This window comes from Malaclemys terrapin, chromosome 3 (assembly GCF_027887155.1).
Source record: "Malaclemys terrapin pileata isolate rMalTer1 chromosome 3, rMalTer1.hap1, whole genome shotgun sequence".
NCBI classification, from domain to species: Eukaryota; Metazoa; Chordata; order Testudines; family Emydidae; genus Malaclemys; species Malaclemys terrapin.
In genome coordinates, this window is record NC_071507.1 from 64039872 (window position 1) to 64064115 (window position 24244).

The window sequence follows — 24244 nt, forward strand, 5'->3', positions numbered from 1 at the left end:
AAGGAATGGATTTGAATTAACAACTGTACAAAAAATTAAGGGCCAGATTTTCGCAGTCCTTTCAAAGGAGGAGGGGATGAAAAGGCACAAGCAGCTTACCACACTCCCACTGCACAAGGGCCAGCTGCAATTATAGTTTTTGTATCCCTTGACTGCAAAGACTACTTCAGGCCAGAACAGGTGTTGGAATTAGCCACCCAAAACGAGGCAAAGAGGGTGAGGAGAGAGTGGGTCCATGCCTGTCCCACACACACTGCACTGGCCAACAGAGCTGGGCCAGTGTAGGTAGAGAATACTTTGCATCCTTCCATCATAGCCACTTCTCATTGTCCCACGATGCGGGCCATGTCCTAAAACCAGAGAGCCCAAATATCAGTTCCTCCCAAGCTCTGCTTGGCTAAGGCACTGAAAAGGCAGAGGGGTCTTGGGAAAGTAACTTTATGCTACCGTAACTGCGTACAGAGCGTGGCTCTTTGTCCTCTGCTAGTGGCTGGACCACATGTTTTATGATTCTGCCACTAGCTCTAAGTTAATAAACAGACCTGGATCTTTTAGCTGAGGTAGTAGAAGCTTTTCTATTTCGGTTCAGATGTCCCAGATTTGATCCCACTGCTGATGACCCCCTCACTCCAGGAGGATTGCATTACATCACCAGCCTGTCCCATACTGTAAGTTAGATCAGCCTCAGTGCTGTACTTGAACTATTATTACATATTGCAATGAACTATATACAAGACAGATGCTTTGGAATAAAAATCTCATTGTCATATGGGTCTATAGCCACTTCCTGACTACTGCTGCAGACATTTTAGCATCAAAGCAACACTTCCCATACAGAATAACTGGTTTTCAGATCACCTATAACAGGAAAAGTACGAAGGAAAAAAACTCAGGCATTGGTGTGATGGCCATAGAACCGGCAAGCTCTCACTATGTAGAACTATTCCAGATAGTAAATGGCTCCATAAACTCAGACTGTCTTCACTTAAGCCCAGAAGCCAGAACCATTCACTGGGTGGAGTTGTCATCTTTTTCACAGAGAAAATCACGTGCATGTGGCTATCAAGAACAACACATTGCTCATAGGACCAGAAACACAACACCCTCCCTTCTAAGAATCCAGCCTATTCATAAAAAAGTAATGGAAGCTTAAATGGCAGCCGGAGCTACCAACCTCTGACAGTGATTCTCTGGCCTTCCTATCTGTCTTAGGGTTTTGTATACAGCCTATCATTGTATCTAAGTACTTAGATATATAGATATTTTCTGGATGATACAAGAGTAGACAGAACCTGAGACCCCTCTGAACAGAGATTATCAACATCTCCCTTGACAAAGGGAATTTATTACCTACCCTAATAAAGGGAGGCATAGCTCAGTGGTTTGAGCATTGGCCTGCTAAACCCAGGGTTGTGAGTTCAATCCTTGAGGGGGCCATTTGGGGATCGGGGGCAAAATCAGTACTTAGTCCTGCTAGTGAAGGCAGGGGGCTGGACTCGATGACCTTTCAAGGTCCCTTCCAGTTCTAGGAGATGGGATATTTCCATTAATTATTATTTAAAACTTTCATAATTCTGACCAGAACAAAAGAAACCAATCACTCAGTTCTAGTGACCTTGCAAACTACCTCCCTGCATCATCAGCCTACGCATGGAGGAGGCAGGGAGCGTAAATGGGGAGCAAGCTCTGTGGGCCTGCCATTTCCCTCATGCACAGATGAGAGGGTGGAGAGGATTGGGAATTAGGCAGAGCTTTGACTCTGGCCCCTGGGCAAAACAGGTTAGCCATGGAGGAGGGAAAAGTAGTGTGCTGCAGATACGGGCCAGCAGCAGAATACTTCTCTGTGGATCAAGGGTGGGAGCCAGGAAGGGATTGTGACTTGGAGTCACAGTTCTTTCCATGGGCTGCTCGCCACAGTGCAACTATGTGCTGGCCCTAACTCAGGACAAGAGGCAAAGTCTCAGGGCCACATCCTCAGCTGGTGTAAATCGTAGAACTCCATTGGGTCATTGTGGTAGATAGAAAGTTAAGACCACAAAAATAAACCAAGCATTTTGTTCACAAACAATTTAAGGCAGTGTTTGTTTAGAAGAGGTAGAGGATTAGATTAACAACTAGGATTGTCAGAACTGAGATTTGTATGAAGAAGATTGTTTTTTAACTGTTTGCATTTTTTGCCTCGATTTAGCCAATGCTATCATGCCTTCACTTTCTGAACCACCAAAATAATATATTTAAAATAAAATAGAGAAAGAGATAACAACAAAGAAAGATGTATCTATCAGGAAAGGGACTTAGTGCACTTTTCTGGATATCATGTTAAAACGTCTATGTATAATCTTGCCTCATAGCAAGTGTGTCCAGCGTGCCTTACAAATCTTCGCATAGAATGTGTTTACCATGAATATTAAACATATGAAGAAAACATTTTAAACAGCAAGAATATTCAATACAAAGAAAAACTGGAAGGAATGCAACTGAACACTACCCAAAGTACAAACGGCTGTCATAATTTAGCTTAAAAATGAACAGGAACATTGGTATTATCCCATGCATAATAATTCTTGAAATGTTTAGAAATTTCAAGAGTTGAGGTAATTTTCTTTTCGCAGAATTTTCTTTATACATTTGTTTTAAATCTAAAACCAATGAATGTTAAATACTACATATTTCAGAACTAGGCAACTGTAATGACTGATTATTTTTTTTTCCAAACTAAAAAACCATGATCTCACACTGATCTAAACCAAGAATAACTCCCCTGAAATCAGCGGAGTTAGAATGTTACAAAACTCATGCAAGTGGATCACTTGCCATTTTAAGAGCTCTCTTTCTTGGGAAGGGGTTTTTAACATTGTTAACTTCCATTAACTTTAATGGGAGCAGAGTTAGGCTGATGCTCAGCCCTTTTGGAAATCATGACCATTATATACAATGTAACCCTAGCACTGAGAATTTTCTTGACCCATGTTGTGGGTATTTGTGCATCTATTTCATAATTGGGACAGGTTCTAATTCCACTATATACAATACATTTTTAAAATATTCTAATTGAAAAAAAAGTAGAAACCACCGACCAGTAGCCAGACAGTCTGGAGTTCCTGCTGTTTCTGCCATTGCAAAATACATTAGTATACAGTGCCAGGAAATCTCAACTCTCCAGGTTTAAAGCATTTGTAGGAGAGTCTGCAACGGTAACATAACATCATGGTATTTGGGCCTGTGAGAATAAATATTCCAGTACAATTTGCTAAAAAGTAAACATGCAACCCTCCTAAATGTGTGACACCCATTATTATTATTAACATACTGTGCACTAGTGTTGAAAATGTACTTATCTTTGATTTTAATTATGTACATAATGCAATGTATGACACAAATGATACAAAATGCTTTCTTTGGAGACCTCCCTTGAGTTGATGCACCAATGCACGATTCTACCCATTTTACTGTAAATATAACAGTAAGTCTACTTAAATGAGTTACTGTACTGTTTTTCTGAGCAGAGAGAACAGATATCTCCATTGCAATGCATTGGCTCATGCAACTACATGTAATAACCGTTAGCGGTATCAATATATCTGTCCATAAAATACTACACTTCAGTTTTCTTTATATTTTTAGACCCCTATGTGTCATCTTATAGTCATGTAAAAATTGTATATGCAACACAGAGATGGAACTAGTTGATACAGATGACCTGGATAATTTGAAGTCTCAGACAGTATTTTATATTGCATATCTGTCAATACAAAATGCACATAGTTTATTATCTAATCTACTGCAAATTTTGATAATGGGAACTTTTTCTCTGTCGCACTGAGCCTTCTTCGACACAACTAAGTTTTAAATGTCTTCATTGCTAGCTCTTGTACAACAGTTACAAATAAATTAATGGTTAATAAATGTTATAAGCATGTTACAGACACGAGTAGGATGTGTTTTATAAATAGTCATGAGCACACTAGTAAGAGTTGTTATAGACGGTAATAAACCATGGTTATACAGAACCTGTTGGCCTCTATAACAATTGATTAATCATTTATTAAAAACATCTATTCATCTTTTATTAATACTTTATAAACAATTTATAAATGTATCTTTCAAGTGAAGTGTGACCTAATATATTCTAACAAAGTCACTTAGGAAATTTCAATAAACACTTGTTTGGTGCATAGCTGTGACAGATTTGGAGTTGCCGGTATTAATCTATGAATTAGGGCTGTTAATCACAATTAACTCAAGCAGTTAACGCAAAACAAATTAACTAGATTAAAAAAATTTGTCATGATTAAATCACAGTTTTAATCGCACTGCTAGACAGTAAAGACATTGCACTACAGTACTTGTATGAGGTGAACTGAAAAATACTATTTCTTTTGTTTTATCATTCTTACAGTGCAAATATTTGTAATCAAAATAATAATATAAAATGAGCACTATACACTGTGTTCTGTGTTGTAATTGATATATGTTTGAAAATGTAGAAAAACATCCAAAAATATTTAAATAAATTATATTCTATTATTAACAGTGTGATTAAAACTGCGATTAATCACTTTTTTTAAATCTCATGATTAAATCGCTATTAATTTTTAATAGTCTGACAGCCCTACTATGAATAATATATACGTTATGTGTTTTTCTGAGTACTTTAAAGATTTTTATTGTATGCCTATATTAGGTGAATTCAATAGCCCGGTGGTCAGGAAACTTACCCAGAAAGAAGGACAATAGCCCAGATAATAGCTCTTCAGTAAACATCCAGGAGTATTAACTATGATATGCTACCTCCCTCCCTGTGGTGGGCTTGCCTGATTGTCTTTGCCAGAACTGAATTACCCCTCCCACCCAATGAAGGGAGGGCAGATCAAAATCTGAGAGGGATTAAAAGAGAGACACTCCCTGAATGGGAGGGGGACATGGTTTTTGAACTAAGGTGAACTAGGCCCCAGAGGCTGAAAAGATAGAAGATAGACTAACAGGTCCCCCTACATTGAAGACAGAAAGATAACTACACATGTATGTGTTTTGTTGTTTTAAACCTTTCCCCCTTGCTATTCTGTGTTTTGTTAAGATTAAAGAATACTTTGTTTTCAGAAGGCTGTTTTGGGTCAATGTATTCACCACTGGTCACAAGCTCCCAGAGGGAAGAACCACAGGTACAGAGTCTAGTAGAACCTATTGTGGAGTAAGCCTGATTATTACAGGGTTCTGTAGCCTAGCACCCTGCTCTAAGAGTGGGAGAATCGTGGGATTCCTCCCCAGAGAGGTGACAGCTCATGGCCTATGACCTGGAAGGAGTGCACTCTGTGAGATCAGAAGAGGGGACAGAGGCGCAACTACCCTTGAACCATGACAGTAATATTTTACCTGTAATGCAGAAATTAATGGACAATTTCAAACCAATCATGTTCCTATAAAGAAATAAAAAATGCATACCTATTTTTCATGTTTCATAATCTATGTTAATAGCATTTACTGTTTGTTTATATTTTCTCTCCTAGTCTATCTCTTAGCACTAATTAGGGTTATTATATCCATGGCTCAAGAACAGGATTTTCCTTTTTATAATGTGCATATTATGTTTCTAAGTTCTTCTTAAGAAGTACTTTCAAAAAAATATACAGGCAGTGCATTTTGTAACTTAAGATGACTAATGCATAAGGGAAGTTGGTGTGAGGTTCCAAAAATTTAAAGGGACTTATTTTCAAAAGTAGCTGCCTAAGTTGTGCATGCAAAAATAAGTGTGTTTTAGGGGAAAATAGGAAGATGCACATGCGAACCTGCGCAGAAGTCAGCCATGACTTCTAGGTGACAAAAAAGGAAGATAAACACAAGTCTGATATAAGCCCAATGATTGGACATCATGTCCCTGGATTTTCAGAAGTGTTAGTCAAATAAATGCACATCTAATTGTTATGAGAGAACTGGACTTGACATAGCCTGTAGCCATCTTGTGCACTTAGCCACCATAAATTGGAAGTGAGGATACCATGTAGCAAGGAAGAATTTGGCTTTGCTTAGGCAGACAAAAACATCTGCACAACTGCAGTGTTACTAACAAGGATAGCTGATGTTGGTCTGGGTGCCTGTGTTTATAAGTTTCTTGCTGGAGTTGCTTTACTATTAAGTAGAAATTATGAGCGCTTTGCTGTTGCTAGGGAAATTGTTAGCTTATTAGAAGTTACTTTGAATTATTCTTTAAGTTACTTATTTAAAAAATTAGTTAAAACATGTACTTTGGAAAAGTTTTGATTTTCTACGAGCAAGAAGACACTAACATCAATCTCCCTAGCAGCTAGGAGGAAGGCTGGCCACCAGAAACCTGCTGCTGTCACTTGGCACAACCTCAGACTTTGGGTAACTATATTCTGGGACACTCTAGACTATTGCTAGTTTAGATGTGTGCTTTGTACTCAATAAAAACAAGAGTGCTTAAGTGAAAGCACTCTTATGTGTACCAATCATTTATCAGAGGGAGGTGCTGTGTCCCCCCCAGATTTATTTCCTGACACCTCCGAAAAAACAGTGATTAGTTGCCATAGTTTTAGGTTCAGATAACCCCGGGTAACATAATTTGCCTGTAAAATTGTGGTGACTACACATGCAACTATGGTCAGGGTACATGCAAAAGAGGTGCTCAAGTATGTGCCTGAGCTTCTGAAAACTGGATCCCAAATCTCCAGTCAACTAGTTTATTCTATTGTTTCATATATTTAACACAGAATATTATAAACAGTTTTTCCTGAGATGACCATGATTACAAATGAACAGCCGCCAAATCCTCCCTCCCACCACAAAGGAAGTTTTATTTTCTGCCCAGCACCTTATAACTGTCAGCATCACAGAAAAAAGAGCCAAAGCTATCAACACCATGACAGAAATATTTAAAATGCGACAGTTTCACCATAGAAGAAATAACTGGAGACAAGGACAATGCCAAGAAAATATTTCTTACACAAAATATGTGTCCCAATCAGATTCCGGACATCAGTCTGAATTGCTTAAGCTGTGCTCTCTCAGGAAATTGCATCATCTATGAACCAAGACTGAAAAGATTTCTGTTCTACATTTAGACAGCTATCCTCACTTACATGTTTGACATCCTCTATAAATTGGAGTTTAGGTTAAATACACATGACAAGGTTATTTCTTCTTAATTTATAGAGCTCAAGAAAGAGGAAAGGGCACTAGTCACAACAAACGATTTTTCCAGGAATTAAGGAAGGATATTTAGGTTCTTGCAGAGATAAGCTCTAAAGCAAATGGCTTCAGAAAAGCTCACAATGGATAAACTCTCCTGTTAAAGTTGAAGAAACTCAGGTTACCAACCTGCTTATTACAGAAACTTTTGGTGTTTTTTTATTTCAGAACGTAGGCTGTTCAGATCTGCTGAAATAATAATTTCTCCTATGGCTTGTGGCAGACTAGTAAAACTACAGTAAGAGTCAAGCTATGTCTGTGATAACTTCACTGCTGGTTTCCAACCACTCACTCACTCACGATTTGAGGTTTAGGAACATTAGCTTTTGCTTTTCCTCTTTTAAATACACAACCCAATCTCTGGTCTATTTTTTTAGATCAGGATTCATACCAAAAGTAAATGAATATATGAGTCAAAGTTTTTAAAAGCAACTACATCTTCACCACAGGCACTTGTACAAATAGTTAAAATCATAATAAAAACATTTTTTTCAATATAAATTGCCACTGCCATCTAAACAGCTGTACGACAGTACAACAACCTAATAATTATTAAGTACTTTACTATAAATAAACAAATACCCAATAGTACAAAAGCTTTGCAAAATGCTTGAAGGCCAAAAAATCCAGGATCTGTAGGACCAAGGAGAGAAAAATTCCAGAATTGAGGACTTCTCATGGAGAATGCTTTGCCAGCATCTCTCACCTAGAGGGTCCCTAGCTTGAGCACCTTTGATGACTGACTGCAACTACAGAGATAAAATTCAGGGAGAGGAGTAATCAGGGTCCAAACCATTTAGAGATTTATAGGTCAAAACATCTTAGATTCCAGACAGAAACTAACTGGTAGTCAGTGCAGATCTTGGAGCACTGATGTAATGTGCTCTCTGCATGAACCTTTCCTTAGTGGTAATTGTACTCTCCTCCACCCAGTGAAGTTTCGAAAACGTCTCAAGGAGAGCCTTATATAGGACAAATTGTAATGGTCTAATCCTGAAGTGACAAAGGCGTGGATAATGGTCACTAGATCTGCATATAAAATAAATAGTTGCTTGCACCCTACTTGCAAAGGAAAGATGAAAAAACTTAATCTTATCAACAGTGGGTACCTGAACATCTAGAAGACCAAGAACAATACAAAATCCCAAGGTTGTGAGCTTGAGTAACTAATGCCCAGAGCTGATATAAACTCTGCCAGGTGGTTCCCACACCTTAAAAATATTTCCCCAGTCTTCCTCATAGGAAGCCTCAAGCCAGTTAGCCTTCACTCAAGCCCCAATTTCATACAGACACAAGGTAAAGCACTTTTGCTGGACCTGCCAGAGCTGATGAGGTGGAAACAAAGTTGGATTCCTCAGCAGCCCATGCCTCCTTATGAAACCTCCAAGCAGACCACATACGCACTGAATAGGAGGAATGTGAACATGGAATTTTGCAGCTCTCTGCCATGGTCAATCACCCAAAACCAAATCTGTGAACTCCCAGAAAGAACTGAACAAAACCACTCTAAAGTGATTCTGTCTATCCCTGCTAGAGACTGCAGATGCATCCCCAAACAGAAAGCAGTAACAGTTGGCCCATGACAATATTATTGCCTCCAGCCTACCTATTTCCCTTTCAGCGTCATATTTCCTCCAAACCACCACCACAGGAATCGAGGGAGCCTGACCCCCTCCACATCTTAAGCTCCTGGCAAAACTGTTTCACTCTCCTAGCTACACAGAGGCAGCCACTGAAAAGACATAGCTGTTGCAGCTGGGTACTAGAACAGTGATTTCTAATGCAGGTTTTAAAAGCCACATTAATATACCAATCCTCCTCAAACAAAACAGAATCCCCAACACACACACATGCACACACCCCTTTCTCCCCCATCTTACTCAACATCTTTTAATTTCTGCTGGTCTCTCTCCGCCCCACCAGATTCACTGTTCCCTGCAACAATATCCCTTACATCACAATGTATCCCAACACCATAAGATTCTTAATAGGAGCTAATGGAGACTCAACAATTTTTAAACTCAGGACATTTTATTTAGGTGTCCAAGTAGGGACATAAAGGCTCAATTGTAGGTATCAGTTTTTGAAAATCGTGGCCAATGTGCCATATTTTCAAATATGGAAGCTTCAGTTTAGTTAAATCCATATTTAGGAACTTAAATACCCACTTTAGGCACCTTACATTAAGTGCTGATTAAGGTGCCTAGGTGCTTAAACTTAGGCATTAATGCTTGGAAGTTGGGTCTTATAGTAAGAACAGGTAAGTGCTAAGTGACCAAGGAGGCAGAATTTCTAAGTTTTTAAAAAACTATCCAAACAGAGATAGACTAGACTTCTCCTCTTGATTCAGAATGCACCTTTTCCATTCAGAATGCTGCTGTTTGAACTGATAGGAGCATTAGAACCCCCAAATAGAAGTTTTGTGAATTACTATAAATTTCTATTATTGATTTAGTGACAGATGAAAAGAGTAGGTGATACAGGTCCTGGAAAAGCTAGTATCACTGTAAGTAGCCTTACAAGATCAAAGGTCAAGATGAACTGTTCTGTAACACAGGAATATTACAAAGACAATTCTTTTTATTTAATCCAACTGTCAGTTCTTTGGCCTAATACAATATATATACATACTGCTGAGTCCCAGAACGAATATAGAATGTTTCTGTGGTTACCATTTCAGTTCAGTATTAGATCCAAAACTGTGAAGACTTTTATTTGGAAGATAATGTTACTGTATGATTTCAGCTGTACTGTTGCTGCCTTAATACTTTATTATGCAAGATCACAGACAGCAAATTACTTCATCAGTTTTTAGTGGATTTTCTCTTATTTTCATACATCTTACCTGTCTTATCCTGCATGTCAAAGAGACAAATCCTGCAAACTCATCCTCATGAAAGTAGTTATTATTCACCTTTGTAATATTACAGTCAATGAACGTATGCCTGTGAGTAAGGGCTACTCACATGAGCAAGTGTTTGCAGGACTGGACTCTTAGGCAGAAAGACCAAAAGAGTCTGACTAGCTTTATAGTGAATTATGGAACTGCACCAACAGTTTTGATTGGGATTATGAAACTTGTTTTTGTAAATATATTGTCAATTGCACACTTGTCTACTGCACAGTTATCAAGTTTACTGCCAAACAGCAACACTTGAATAGATGCTACCCATTTTTCCCCCGACTCCAGAGGCTAAGTCTCAGCTGGCATAAAACCATGATTTTACTTTGAGGGGGTCTATGGGAATCATTTTGACTCAGAGCAGGAAAATAGCAGAATCCCCATTAATCATTTTCAGAAACAGGGGGGTTCCAATGAATGATTTTCATCACTGGTCTACAGCTGACCAGATCACTGTTTCTACCCTTCTCATTTACATGCATTAACTGTGATGTAAGTTTCCTGTCTTCATCAGATGTTTTTTTATGTTGGATGGTGTTGAGACAGGGCAGGTTTAAATCTAACCATGAAAAATTGAAGCAGCCAAAATATTCCAAGAAAAGCCAGGACACAAAAATTACAGGTTATTTTTTAAGATATAAGTTCACTTTATAACCATTTTTAAAACTGTCGGACAAATGGCTGCAACTGTGTTCAGACAGCCCAATCTTTACTCTTATGTCTGTCATCTATAAGCTCAGATACAAGGATGATATAAGGAAAAAAGAAATTGCAGGTCACTGAATGATCATTCTATGATCTACCAATTTTATCATGAAAATGTTCTGGTGATAATGCTTCCCCCACCCTCAGATCCTCCTTAACATATGTTACAAATCTTCAGGGTGCCCCAACAATAGAAATATGCATACTGCTACAGTAGTAAATCTGGCCAACACAATGTATAAGGTATTTGACAAAGGAGCAACTCCAGGTCCCCAAGTCAGGACTTGAACCTATGACCGTCTGGCCTAGAAGTGTGAAAGTTCTCTCCTGAGCCAATGATATCACTTTTAAGTGTTGCAGACTGAAGACATGTCAAATGATTCATTCATTCAGTTCACTCAGTTCTAAGTTTTCCCTGGTAAATGTTCCTGAAGTGGTGAATGCCTCCCAAGGTTTGGGTTTCTAGCTATAATTGTTCTTACATGATAAAAGCAAGGCTTTTATTTTCACATTCTTTGCTCCACAAGGAAAAATATAATAGTGCCAAAAAACCAATTCCATTTGGGATCAAAACATGGCTCATGGTTTCAAATGAAGACAAATATCCTACCCATTCCTTCAGTGCTTATTAAAATTCACATAAGTAAACTGTATTCACTTAACACATTTAATTGGAAAGAATTAGTTTTCAATGGAATGAAGAGAGTCATCCTTCATAACTGATAAATGAACTCAAGGCTTCTTGTGTAGAGACACCAACAGTAATAGATAAGAGGACATGGAAGAAAGGCATACAGAAGAATTTGTCTAGTACAAAATAAAGATACCTGGGCTCCGAAGTGCTCTTGAGCAGTCCCTCAAGCCAACTCCTGTTCTGACTTGTACAAAACTAGTCCCAGTCTGGCTGACCCATAAATATATGATTCACCCCGATGGTTTAAATGACTATTTGAGTTGGTATGCTTCTTTCTGAACTAGATGGTCTGCCAGAAAGTCTCTCTCACTCCTGCCAGCGGAGAGGCAGTCCAAACTGAAGTCTTCCCTGTCTGTTCAAGTAGCATGTGGTAACTATATTATTTGAGAGAACCTGCACTGGCTATTTCTTGATTAGAGGAAAAAAGATTTTGAGAGCCAGCCCCAGCTTAGCAAAGAGGGTTTTTAAAAACATGAAATTAAGTCTAAATCTTCATTTGCAGCTCTTAGAGATCATTGTGGAAGTTCATTTAAGGATAAGCCCTCATTTGACATTTTTTCACACACAGTAGTCACATTACTTTTTCTTTTCTATTACAAAAACCCAAAACAACATAGAAGGAAAGAAAGTTTCCTAGACAACAATATCTGGCAGAGAGAGAGAGAGAGAGAGAGAGAGGAAGTGGGAACTGTTATGGGGGCAAGCTTTTTTTTTTATAAAGTTACAGCTTCAGTGACATATACAGGCCCCTAACCACCATCATAACTACTCCAAAAAATTTGGCAGCAATGTGATTCCTAGAAGGTAACTGTGGAGGCAATGTCAGCCAGGAGAAACACGTATTATATACAAAGCCAGTATATTATATCTTGCTTCCCAGGTTTCACTGTATATCAGAAATCTTTTTGCCACAACAACTGGTCAATCAGATGGTTATTTTTGGTGAAATCACAATAGTTTGCCTGATAGTTTACATTTAATTTTATACTTTACTGCACCATGCTGATGGCCCATCTGTTCCTATTGACATACTGGGCCTAATTTCTGCCCTCCGTTATGAAGATTCAACCTCCAGGAAAGTCAATAGGAGCTTCCCCCATGTAACTGAGTAAACCCATTGAGCCCAACCGTTGAAAAAGAATTTAGTATTTTAAAATATTTTAAAAATGCATTTAAAAGAGAGGCACAGCCCTTCTTTGTGGGCCATCTGTAGGCAAATACTGAATCAAAATGTTATATGCTTTTATTAGCAGGCACATTGTACATTGTGTTCTATTAGCTGCTGGTAATAATTAGATTGCTCCTTGATTATTTATAAAAAGCAGGTAGTATCTACATAGTAAAGGTGAAACCAACAACAATTATTCCATATAAGCCAAAGAGCATTCAAAGGTTCTCACTGGAATCAACAAAATGCTTCCAAATGTCATGAAGCATTATTCGTTCCTATTTTCTATTTTAAACCAACACATAAATTGAACTCAAAATCATGACCTATAAAAGATAATTAAACATTACTTCTCCCTTATCTATCTTTAATGATCATTTTACTTTATAAATGTGTGTGTGCACACACACACACACAGAACGCTTCTTTTGCTGGTTCTTTTTGTCCATGGATCAGCCTTGTAACCGGGTGGCTTGCCCACAGACTGGAGAACCTGGGGCTAAGCCAGCCTTGATTACAAGATGAGCCCCACCTGAGAGGAATCAGGTGGTTTTAATATAAAAGGCAGCAGGCAGCTACAGGGGACGGTATTTCCTACTGCAAGGGAACGGCAGAGTAAAGTTGTAGGGAAAGAGGGTGTCCTGCAGTGATCCCTAAGGAAGTGATAGTTCTTTAGGGAAGAGAGGGGCTGTGCCCAGCTTAAGGCTGCGTGGATGATTTCTTTTGTGTTTGTTTTTGGGAACTTTGTTAATTTAATAAAACACCCAGACCCCCAAGAAGGGCTGTGATTGAACAAGACTGGGTGAAGTTTTGTTTAAGGAGCCCTGAAGAAAGGGAAACATGGGTAAGGCACTGTAACAGCACCCCAGCCACGAGGGGGTGTGTGTTCAAGTGACAGCAATGGCACTACAATCCCCAATTAAAGGGTTACACTCAGGGACTCCAACCCTCCCCAGACAGGACTGGTGCAAAGGGGAACCTTGGATTTATACTACCACTTAATTTAGAACTGCCATTTCCACACTTTTTATGCTGATTCTCTCTTGGCTGACAGTTTAGCTATCCTTTTAGCATATTTCTGTCGCCCCCAGAAAGACTATCCAAATGCACAAAGGCCCTGATATTCAAACATCTTCACATGTGCTTAATTTTAATGAGACTACATACATGTTGAAATTTAATCACATGAATAGAATTTGCTGCATTAGGGCCACTTGGCTAACCCTCCTCTGTGTCACTTCAGAAATGCACTCAACCACCTTCCTGATGAAAGATTCAATCCCTGGTTGCTCCTGTACCAGGATTCTTTGTATGGATTTGCAATCAAACTCTGCAGACCAGGCTTCTGGTTACTTTTCTGCTAGATTGGAAATTGATACTTTTCAGTTATTTATCACAGAATTGCAGAAATTAGAGACTGAAAGGCCTATTAGATCATTTCATCTGGCCCTCAGCCAGTGCTGGACTGTTCTCTACTGTATGCTTACCAGGGTTTTATCCCAGTCTTATTTTAACTATACTAAACAGACAGTTCTGTTAACCATTAATTTGATACCTAGTAAGTTTAGTAATCGATCAGTGGGTGAATCTCATGCTTTTGAGGGCAAGTGTAAAAGCACCTCTTACCCAGAGTCACCAACTCTTCCAATGCCCAGAATTGCCCGCAGCAGACTTTCTGTGACATTGCTTGGCTTACAAGACATGGAGAAGGCTGCAATTTCCTTTCTGAAACAATCCCCCTACTCCCTTTTTACTCTTGTCTGGGAAGCCAATGTACTTCACACACTATTTGGGGGTAGCAGCCAACAATTACCCCAGTCAGCCAATTCAAAAATCGGATTTTATTTGTAGTCTTGCAGAAATAGGTCCTGATCTTCCAGAGCATATAAGCACATGGGTAGCTACTACAACAAGTGAAGTTATGCATGTGCTTAAGAGCTTTGCTGTTCAAGGCCATTGTGAGTAAATTCTAAAAAATAAAACATAAGTAGAAACAAACACACCTGGGCTAATACTTCAGAACACTGAGATCTTGTCTACACACAAAAACTGTATCACTTTAACTATAATGGTATGATTAAAATGATGCAACCCCCATACAGTGGAAAAAGTTATATATCAGTAGAAAAGTGCTTATACAGGGATAGCTTATACAGGAAGGGGAATAAGCTAAACCAGTAAAAGGCACCTTTATACTGGTATAAAACTGTGTCCACATTAGAGATTGGACTGGTATAACTATGCTGGTAAAACATTACCACCTCTCCCGCCAGCCAACACAGTTATGCTGGTACAAAAATTGTGTGTGCACCAGGCCTAGATTACAAAATACTGAAATATTACCTATGTATGGCATGGCATGAAATCATAGCGTCACAGACATGTAGGGCTGGAAGGGCCCTCTTGTGCATCTCTCCCCTCACCATGCTGAGGCAGAATCAAGTATATCTAAACCATCCCTGACAGATATTTGTCTAACCTGTTCTTAAAAACCTCCAGCTATGGGAATTACACAACTTCCTTGGGTAACAGTTAGAAAGTTGTTCCTAATATCTAACCTAAATCGCCCTTTCTGCAAACTAATCAAACTACTTCTTGTCTTACCACCCTCTGTAAACCTGGAGAACAAATGATGACTGTCCTCTTTACATATTTGAAGACTGTGTTCTCCCTCAGCCTTCTCTTCTCTAGATTAAACATGCCCAGTTCACCTTTCCTAATAGGTCAAGTTTTCTAAACCTCTTATTATTTTTGTTGATCTCCTCTGGACTCTCTCAAATGTATTTACATCTTTCTTAAAATGTGGTGCCCAAAACTGGATTCAGTATTCCAGCTGAGGACTCACCAGTGTTGAGTAGAGAGGAACAATTACTTCCCATGTCTTACATACAATACTCCTATTACCACATCCCAGAACGACGTTTGCCTTTTTTCCAGCAGCAGCAAACTGTTGACTCATATTCAATTTGTGATCCACTATTCCCCCCAGATCCTTTTCAGCAGTACTACTGCCTAGCCAGTTATTCCCCATTTTGTATTTGTGCATTTGACTTTCCCTTCCTAAATGCAGCACTTTGCACTTGTCTTTATTGAATTTCATCTTATTGACCTCAGACCAATTCTCCAATTTATCTAGAATTTTGAATTCTAATGCTGTCTTCCAAAGTGCTTGCAACCCCTCTCTGCTCGGAGTCAGCTGCAAATTTTATAAGCACACTCCATTATCCAAGTCATGAATAAAAATATTGCAAAGTACCAGACCCAGGACAGACATCTATGGGCCCAGACTCAATATATCCTCCCAGTTTGACAGAGAACCATTGATAACTACACTTTGAGTACAGTCTTTCCACCAGTTGTGCAACCACATTAGAGTAATTTTATTTAGACCATATTTCTCTTGTTTGCTTATGAGAATATCATATGGGAAAGTGTCCAAAGCCTTACTTAAGTCCAGCCTTACTTAACTCACATCTACTATGTTCCCCTTATCCACTAGGCTAGTTATTCTGTCAAAGAAAGAAATTAGGTTGGTTTGGCATGATTTATTATTGACAAGTCCATATCAGCTATTACTTATCACCTCATTTTCATCTAATAAAATTGCATCTCTTCTCTCACAGCTTAAAACTCTGCTGCTATAACAGATCGGTGTTCAGGCCACAAGTCCCAGAAAGAGGTCTGTGTATAACCAGAGACTTCTCCCCATACCCGTTTAGCTTCCAGTCATACTAATAAAAAGAATTTTCTGTCCTTACACAAAACAATCTTCTTTTGAAATAATGTCCACTTTTGAAATAATAAGACAAACACATTCGTTTTCAACTATCAATGTCAGCTAGCTAATGCTCCAAAAATTTCAATAGCATTAGGCAATATTCCCTGGGAGCATGCATTTCCTTAATCCATAGCAATACCCCATTTCTTTCTCACCTAACAGGCTTCCTTATCTATCTTAAATGACCAAGACTTATTCTTCTGTAGGGCTAATTATTCTACACAATACCTTTAGTAACATTTCATTATCATGTCAATATGTCCCTTTGTAGACAGTCTAGTAGAAGATATAATTGCTCTATCTGTATATATGCAAAAAATGAGTTATTAAAATCCATAATATTTATGTAAAAGGTAAAATTCATATATGTGTGTGTGTGTATACACACAAACACACACACATATATGGAAAGAGAGAGAGAGAAAGAACAGGCTACATCATCTGCCATAGAGGGACAGAAATTTTAAAACTATAAAATAAAAGTAACTTTCTGAAACGACGAACTCTTCTTTCACAAAAATCATTCACTGAAAAGCAAAGCAGTCCAGCAGGGCTATTGAGGAAACTTGCCAAGTTAACAGATGAAAAACAATTTCTTACTCTGGTACTTTTTTCAATTGGCTGCACTGTATGAACAATACTTTTCCTCTAGCCTATTAAACCTTAATCTTAGCCCAGACCACAATAAGAAGTATATTTCTTTCTAAATATTTTTTATATGTTAGCATATAACAAGAAAATAAACCTACTCTGAATTTTCTTCTGTAATACTAATGAGCAAAATGTATCAGGCCTACATTTTCTGAAACGTCTCTAATTTTCAGAATGCCAATAAAAAAAAAAGTAAAGCCTGAGTTTTAGAGGTGCTAATCACCCACAATTACAACTGAAATGAATGAGAATGATTGATACTCGACGTGACGTTGCACTCCATATGCTCTATGAATATATGCTTGGAATGTGAATATAATGTAACTGGACTATGCTTTATGCAAAAGGTCTCTTCTAAGGTATCATTACAAAGCTTATAATCTACTGAGTGTGTTCATCCTATTTGTATGTATATATCATTCTTGTATCTAAAACTAGAAATATGCAGTTAACTCTGAGGTCCTATTGTAATTATGAAAAGTGGGGGCCATTAATGGTGGTTTAGAATCTTGATGGCTCCCATTAACTAGAACAATTGGTTGTAAATGGCTCTGTTTACTTGTAAACCTTCCTGTGTTCCTGTGAGTTAGGCCAGAAAGAATGGAGGTTTGGGGTCTCACAGGACATGTGACCATGTCACCTGGTACTGGAATCCATCTTAAACCTGGTGCTTTTCCATTTAGGAGGAGGGGTGGGGACCCAGAGAGACAAAAGATTCCCGCCTTGTGACAAAGCTATAAAAGGGGGTGGAACAGAACAAAGGGAGCTGCAGTCATGAGAAAACCCCTAGTTACCACCTGAGCTGGCACTAACAAGAACTGTACCGGGGAAAGGAATGGGCCCAAACTAGAAAGGAGTCTAGTCTGTGAAAGAAGCTTATTGGAACATCTCTGAGGCCGAGATTTACCTGTATTCAGTTTCTTAATGTATTAGGCTTAGACTTGCATGTTTTGTTTTATTTTGCTGGTAACTTACTTTGTCTGTTATTACTTGAAATCACTTAAATTCTACTATTTATACTTAATAAAATCACTTTTGTTTATTAATTAACCCAGAGTAAGTGATTAATACCTGGTGAAGCAAACAACTGTGCATATCTCTCTATCAGTGTTATAGAGGGCGGATAATTTATGAGTTTACCCTGTATAAGCTTTATACAGAGTAAAATGGATTTATTTGGGGTTTAGATCCCTTTGGGAGCTGGGTGTCTGGGTGCTGGAAAGAGGTGACCTGCTGAGTGGTTTTTGGTTAAAGTTTGCAGCTTTGGGGGCATGGACCAGACCAGGGCCTGTGTTGCAGCCAGCTAGCCTGTCTGGCTCAACAAGGCAGGGTTCTGGAGTCTCAAGCTGGCAGGGAGGCTCAGAGGTAATCTCAGCACGTCAGGTGACAGTCCCAAGGGGGTCTCTGTGACCAAACCCATCATACTCAACACCTCTGAAAGTCAGGCCCAAGTGTTTTTAAAACTGGGGCAGCAAAAATTAGGGGTCACTTTTGAAAATCTGGACTTTAGTTATTTCCATTTAGCAGCATTGGTTTATGGACAGCCAATTTCCTTTTTCTTTTTTATGCTATTAACTCAGGTATTGAGAATACAGGGCAAGAGATTAAAATGACTGTTGGTTCTAAAAATCATCTTAGGAACTGAAATTTACATTTCCTTACCTGAGTCCTTCATGGGACAGAGTGCACACTGCATACCCCAGGCCTCACCATATAAGCAGCAGCACTCAGTGTATGTAGTCTGCTTTCCAACCAGAGGCCGGCTACAAACTAAATTCTCACTCAGATGTTGCCAGCAAAGATCTTGGTAGACTTCAGTTTCTTCAGTTTGTTCTGAAAGAGAAGTCAGTATTACACCATTACCACAATGCTCTTAATATTTCAAAGACATTGGTAAAATACAGTGTTATCTAAACAAAGGTTACAAGAATAATCTAACATTATTGCTTTACATAAAACCAAAGTTGGATGGATTTACTAATGAATTCAAATGTTTAACTTAGAAATCATAACCAAGTGATTATGACTAGTGATTTGGAGTGGCTCAAATGTTGACTGTACAACTTGAGAAATCTGAAAGGGTTTTGGTATTCAGAAACTGTTCAGTACCTACTCTCGGAAAAACAGGCTACTTTAAAAATTCTCAAGCTAGGCACCCAAGAATGGGACACTGAATTCCTAGCCACTTCTGAAATTCTTTGTCAGGGAGTGGTATTTTTCCAAAGTGCTCAGCATTGACTTAGTTCTGCTCCTATTGGAACTTCCACTGACTTCTGTGGGAGCAGAGTTAGGTCTACACTAAGTGCTTTGGAAATCCCATCCAAGGAGTGAACCCTAAAATACATGAACTTGGATTTCCTTACCCTGAGCTAAAGGTTGTATCAGTAAGACATTTTAAGAAGTCTGTCCACTACAGATGGGTGGAATATTTTTGACACACTATTTTTGTCAAAATACGCTGTTTTGTCAATACTGAAATGTTTTGTGGGGACATATTGGTTTCAATTAAATTTTTGACAGAGCTCTCTGATCACTGTTGACCCCAGCCACCCAGAAATAAACCCAAATAGAAAAGGTGCCTTTTTGGCTTAGAAAACTGATATTTTTCTTTTGTGAAAATATTTGAATGGTTCAATTTTGTTCCAATGCAGAATGAAAACAAATGTTGAAACCACAGAAGTTGTCATGAAATGGAATTGTCATCCTCTGGTGAGCTGTAGTAACTGCATTTGTTACATGGCGTAACAATACAAGTTCAACTACACACACTACATGTGAAATCATAGGATTGAATCCCAACTCACAAGGAAAATGTGGTATTCTGAAAGCATGAGGTTTACCTGAGTTTAGATCCGTTTTTACAGCTCATGTAGCCAGAAGCTTCAAATGATAGAATTAGACACTTTAAGACACTGCACATTGCCTCCCTGAGCTCCAGAGAGCTGAAAGGAGAGTGGGAAGAAAGGTGCAAGTACAATCCATCTATACATAACAAACTCTGCATGCTGGTGGCAGAGAATGCGGCTGTACTGTTGCTCTGTTTCCTCCCTCTCTACTTTAGAGAGGCTAGTGCCAACAGTTAAAAAGCAGGAGCACTATGAACTTCCTGAGTACAAAGATTGTTCTTCTGCTAGCCCTAGTGCATGCATTGTCTGGAGATCCTTGTGCTCTCTCCCCTCCTTGCACATCCATGCAGGGGCCCAACGCAATTTTGTCCATAGTTTGTTTAGTTAAAACACCACTGTCTGGCTGAGTTTTAGGTAAGGGTTTATAGAGGTTTATTGTATGATCCACATAAAATAAAATGTTTAATCAATCCGCACTAGTACCCCCTATTATGGAAACCTCTTGGATGGTTAAATTCTTCATTGGCTGCATGGAACAGAGGCTTGAATTCATTGCTATACACACCATTATTAATAAAATGTTTTAACATTTCTAAAAATGTGTATGATGCAGAATTCCATAGTTAGTGTTGCCAATTCTTTCGATTTTATCATGAGTCTTAGAATATTTGGAGTTTTTCTTAAATTCCCAGCTGCTGGAATTAAGAGTTTGCTTGAGATTCTCAGCTTTCATTAAAAAAGTAGCAAGCTTTTAACCCTCTTGGTTGTGGAGAAAAGCTTGAAAAAATGAACTGAGTGTACCCTAAACAAACTTCCTACAGTTACAAAGCTGAGAGACAAATGAGGGACATATCCCATTAAGTAATCAGAAGCACAGATATAATTCCCACTATTTACTCCTATATCTTTCCTCTATTGTAAAAGCACAATCTCTGTTTTGTCTGGATTGAGTCTTAGCCAGCTATCCCTCACCCAAGTCTCAATTTCAGTGAGATACTGGGCAGGCTGGGTCACTTCACATTCAGAGTTGGAACAGATAGAGATACAGAGCTGGGTATCATCAGCATATTGAAAATACCTCAAACCAAGCTTACTCATTAACAGTCCCAATGGTCCCATATACACACTGGGGTGACAAGATGGAACCCTGTGGAATCACACGAATGTGTCCTCAGCATAGATAAAAAACTGTGCAAGACTACCATCTGAGATTTCCTCAGAATGGAGCAGAGCCACCCAAGAGTGACCCTGTCTACCATTGGTAGGGTCTGCAGCCATATCTACAACACCTCATGGTCAACAGTGTCAGTTGTTGATCCTGTACAGGAACAGTATAATGCAAATAATGGAGCATACCATTTGAATCTGTTGGTCTGATACATCGCTTTTCTGTGGCATCCAGAACCATCGGATGGGTACAGAAACAGTTGTAAGATCCTTCAGTGTTAATGCACTGGCCATCCACACAGCTGTTTGGGTCCTGACATTCATCTGTATCTTTAAAAGGGAAGAAATGCACCAAGAAAAGTCAACATCAAAGAAGCTGCATTGTGTAAATTAATGCCTGCAAATTCTTAAATTAAGAACAGATTTCCCCCAGTGCCACCTTTGAATTAGCCCAAATACAAATTTTACACAGGGAAAAATTCTGCTTGCATCTATGCCCACATGGAGGAATAGGAGTCAGGTAACATCTTCACCCTACTCAGAGCACCCAAACAGGAGAGAGGCAGGATGCTGACCTACTGCACTCAAGAACTGAGCAGCCTCTTGATTAACACACGTGGCAGCGCTTCACGGGCCCAGGTGGGTGTGTCCCTAGACATGCCCACACTACTTCCTGTGTATGCCAGCTGAATCCATAGCAGATTCTGGAGAGAGTGCCTGCATGCTGCTCTTTTATTCGGTAGCAGTAAGGACCATTGATGAGCACCCTGCCAAAGGTCCCTCAGTACCTCTGCAGAGAGAAAGGGATCTTCCTTTTTGGCCACCACAGCTCTACTCCTCGTAAGCTTGGCTTAGAGAGGAAAAGCAAGAATTTAGCCCTAGGGAAACAGTAGGCTATTTTTCTTAAATGACATTAAATCAGAAAAGAAAATATCTTTGTAGAGGGTAGTCTTAGAAACCCCAGGTGAAAGGCTCTCTTATTGTGGTTTCAAAAATTACTTCCTTTCATTATGTTATTCTGCATAGTCTATATGGTTTTCCACTTAAGCAGCAAAAGTCAGGGTCACACTTATGAATAAGTTTCAATCAAATGGCAAGCATAAAGGAGTAAGAGGTTCTGCAGACTAAAAGGAACGTGCTTATGTTACATCAGTGACCTGAATTGTAATTCCACATTGCATATTAACTCTTTGTGGAGAAATCTGTACTTAATAAAAATCATAGTGTTAATTCAATTTACTGTATTAAAACCTGCACACTTACCAAAGTTAAAGTGGGATAAAGCATGCAGCCATTCAGTTAGGGTGACCAGATGTCCCGATTTTATAGGGACAATCCCAATTTTGAGGGCTTTTTTTTTTTTTTTTTATATAGGCACCCATTACCCCCCATCCTCTGTCCCGATTTTTTACACTTGCTGTCTGGTCACCCTACATTCAGTGCCTGATTTGTGTACAAAGAACAGAAAGTTAGATTGTACCCAGTAGATTGAAGCAGCACTGTATGTGGAGAAAGGGAGTAGTTTCCTGTCACCTTGTGCATTGCACACAAAGGCCACTTGGATTAGTAGCTCCTATTCTCTGGGGAGCTGTTGTTGACATGCAAGCCCCTGGGAGCAATTTGCTAAAAAGAAGGGAGGGAGTAGGCAGAGTCATGGTTCTATCTTCCACCTCCATTCGTCCTTCAGGAGAGCTGGCCAGCCATGCAGGAGAAAGTGGGAGCATGTTGCACCCCTTAAAAAGATGCTACAGGAGTACAGGAAGCTCAGTGCTTCCATTACTGTGAGCTCTGGATAACTACCACATTTCAGCCTTGCATTTTTACTGCATAACTCTGCTGATCATGTAAAAAGCAATAGAGGGTCCGGTGGCACCTTTAAGACTAACAGAAATATTGGAGCATTTGCTGTAAGATGGCTACCTTTACATCTGCTATTGTGTGGCCAGGGAGGTTGAAGTGTTCTCATACAGGTTTTTGTATATTGCCATTCCTGATATCTGACTTGTATCCATTTATCCTCTTGCGTAGTGACTGTCCAGCTTGGCCAATGTACATAGCAGAGGGGCATAGCTGGCACATGATGGCATATATAACGTTGGTGGACGTGCAGGTGAATGAGCCGGTGATGTTGTAGCTGATCTGGTTAGGTCCTGTGATGGTGTTGCTGGTGTAGATATGTGGGCAGAGTTGGCATCGAGGTTTGTTGCATGGGTTGGTTCCTGAGTTAGAGTTGTTATAGTGCGGTGCGTAGTTGCTGGTGAGAATAAGGTTGGCGGGTTGTCTGTGGGCGAGGACTGGCCTGCCTCCCAAGGTCTGTGAAAGTGAGGGATCATTGTCCAGGATGGGTTGTAGATCACTTCAACCTCCCTGGCCACACAATAGCAGATGTAAAGGTAGCCATCTTACAGCAAAAAAACTTCAGGACCAGACTCCAAAGAGAAACTGCTGAGCTCCAGTTCATTTGCAAATTTGACACCATCAGATCAGGATTAAACAAAGACTGTGAATGGTTATCCAACTACAGAAGCAGTTTCTCCTCCCTTGGTGTTCACACCTCAACTGCTAGCAGAGCACCTCACCCTCCCTGATTGAACTAACCTCGCTATCTCCATATTGATTTATACCTGCCTCTGGAAATTTCCACTACTTGCGTCTGATGAAGTGGGCATTCACCCACGAAAGCTTATGCTCCAAAACTTCTGTTAGTCTTAAAGGTGCCACAGGAGACTCTATTGCTTTTTGCAGATTCAGACTAACACGGCTACCCCTCTGTCTGCTGATCATGTCCATCTGCATACCATTACAATGTAGAGTGAGGCATTAAAGAACTTACCAAAGCACTGGAGTTTAACAGGATCATAGTATGTGCCTTGTTTACAGTAACACTCATAACCTGGCTGTGTGTTCAGACAGAAGCCATTTTTACAGATTTCTTGTCCGAAGAGCAGGCATTCATCTGCATCTGTAGAGAAAACTACAGTTACAGCCCTTACTCAGTCATGTAGGGGACTATAGAGCAAGCCCCACTTACTCCCCTGTTCTGACTGTGACTCTGGCTGTTGGGAGCACAGCCAGGGCTACTTGCCACTGTGAGCAAATGATTTGGGACCGGGGTGGGGTGGGGTGT

The 24244-nt window shown here is 39.4% G+C and overlaps 1 protein-coding gene across 9 annotated transcripts in view; it reads right to left on the reverse strand.

Moving 5' to 3' along the window:
• Positions 1-24244, reverse strand: part of LTBP1 (latent transforming growth factor beta binding protein 1) — a 332013-nt gene that overhangs the window by 15328 nt on the left and 292441 nt on the right. For all 9 annotated transcript variants that reach the window (XM_054022526.1, XM_054022522.1, XM_054022524.1 and 6 more), the window contains 3 exons: positions 23951-24079; positions 21307-21447; positions 18767-18937 (listed from right to left, as the gene is read on the reverse strand). In XM_054022526.1, coding sequence (XP_053878501.1) covers positions 18767-18937; positions 21307-21447; positions 23951-24079 — 441 coding nt within the window. The remainder of the gene's footprint in view (positions 1-18766; positions 18938-21306; positions 21448-23950; positions 24080-24244) is intronic.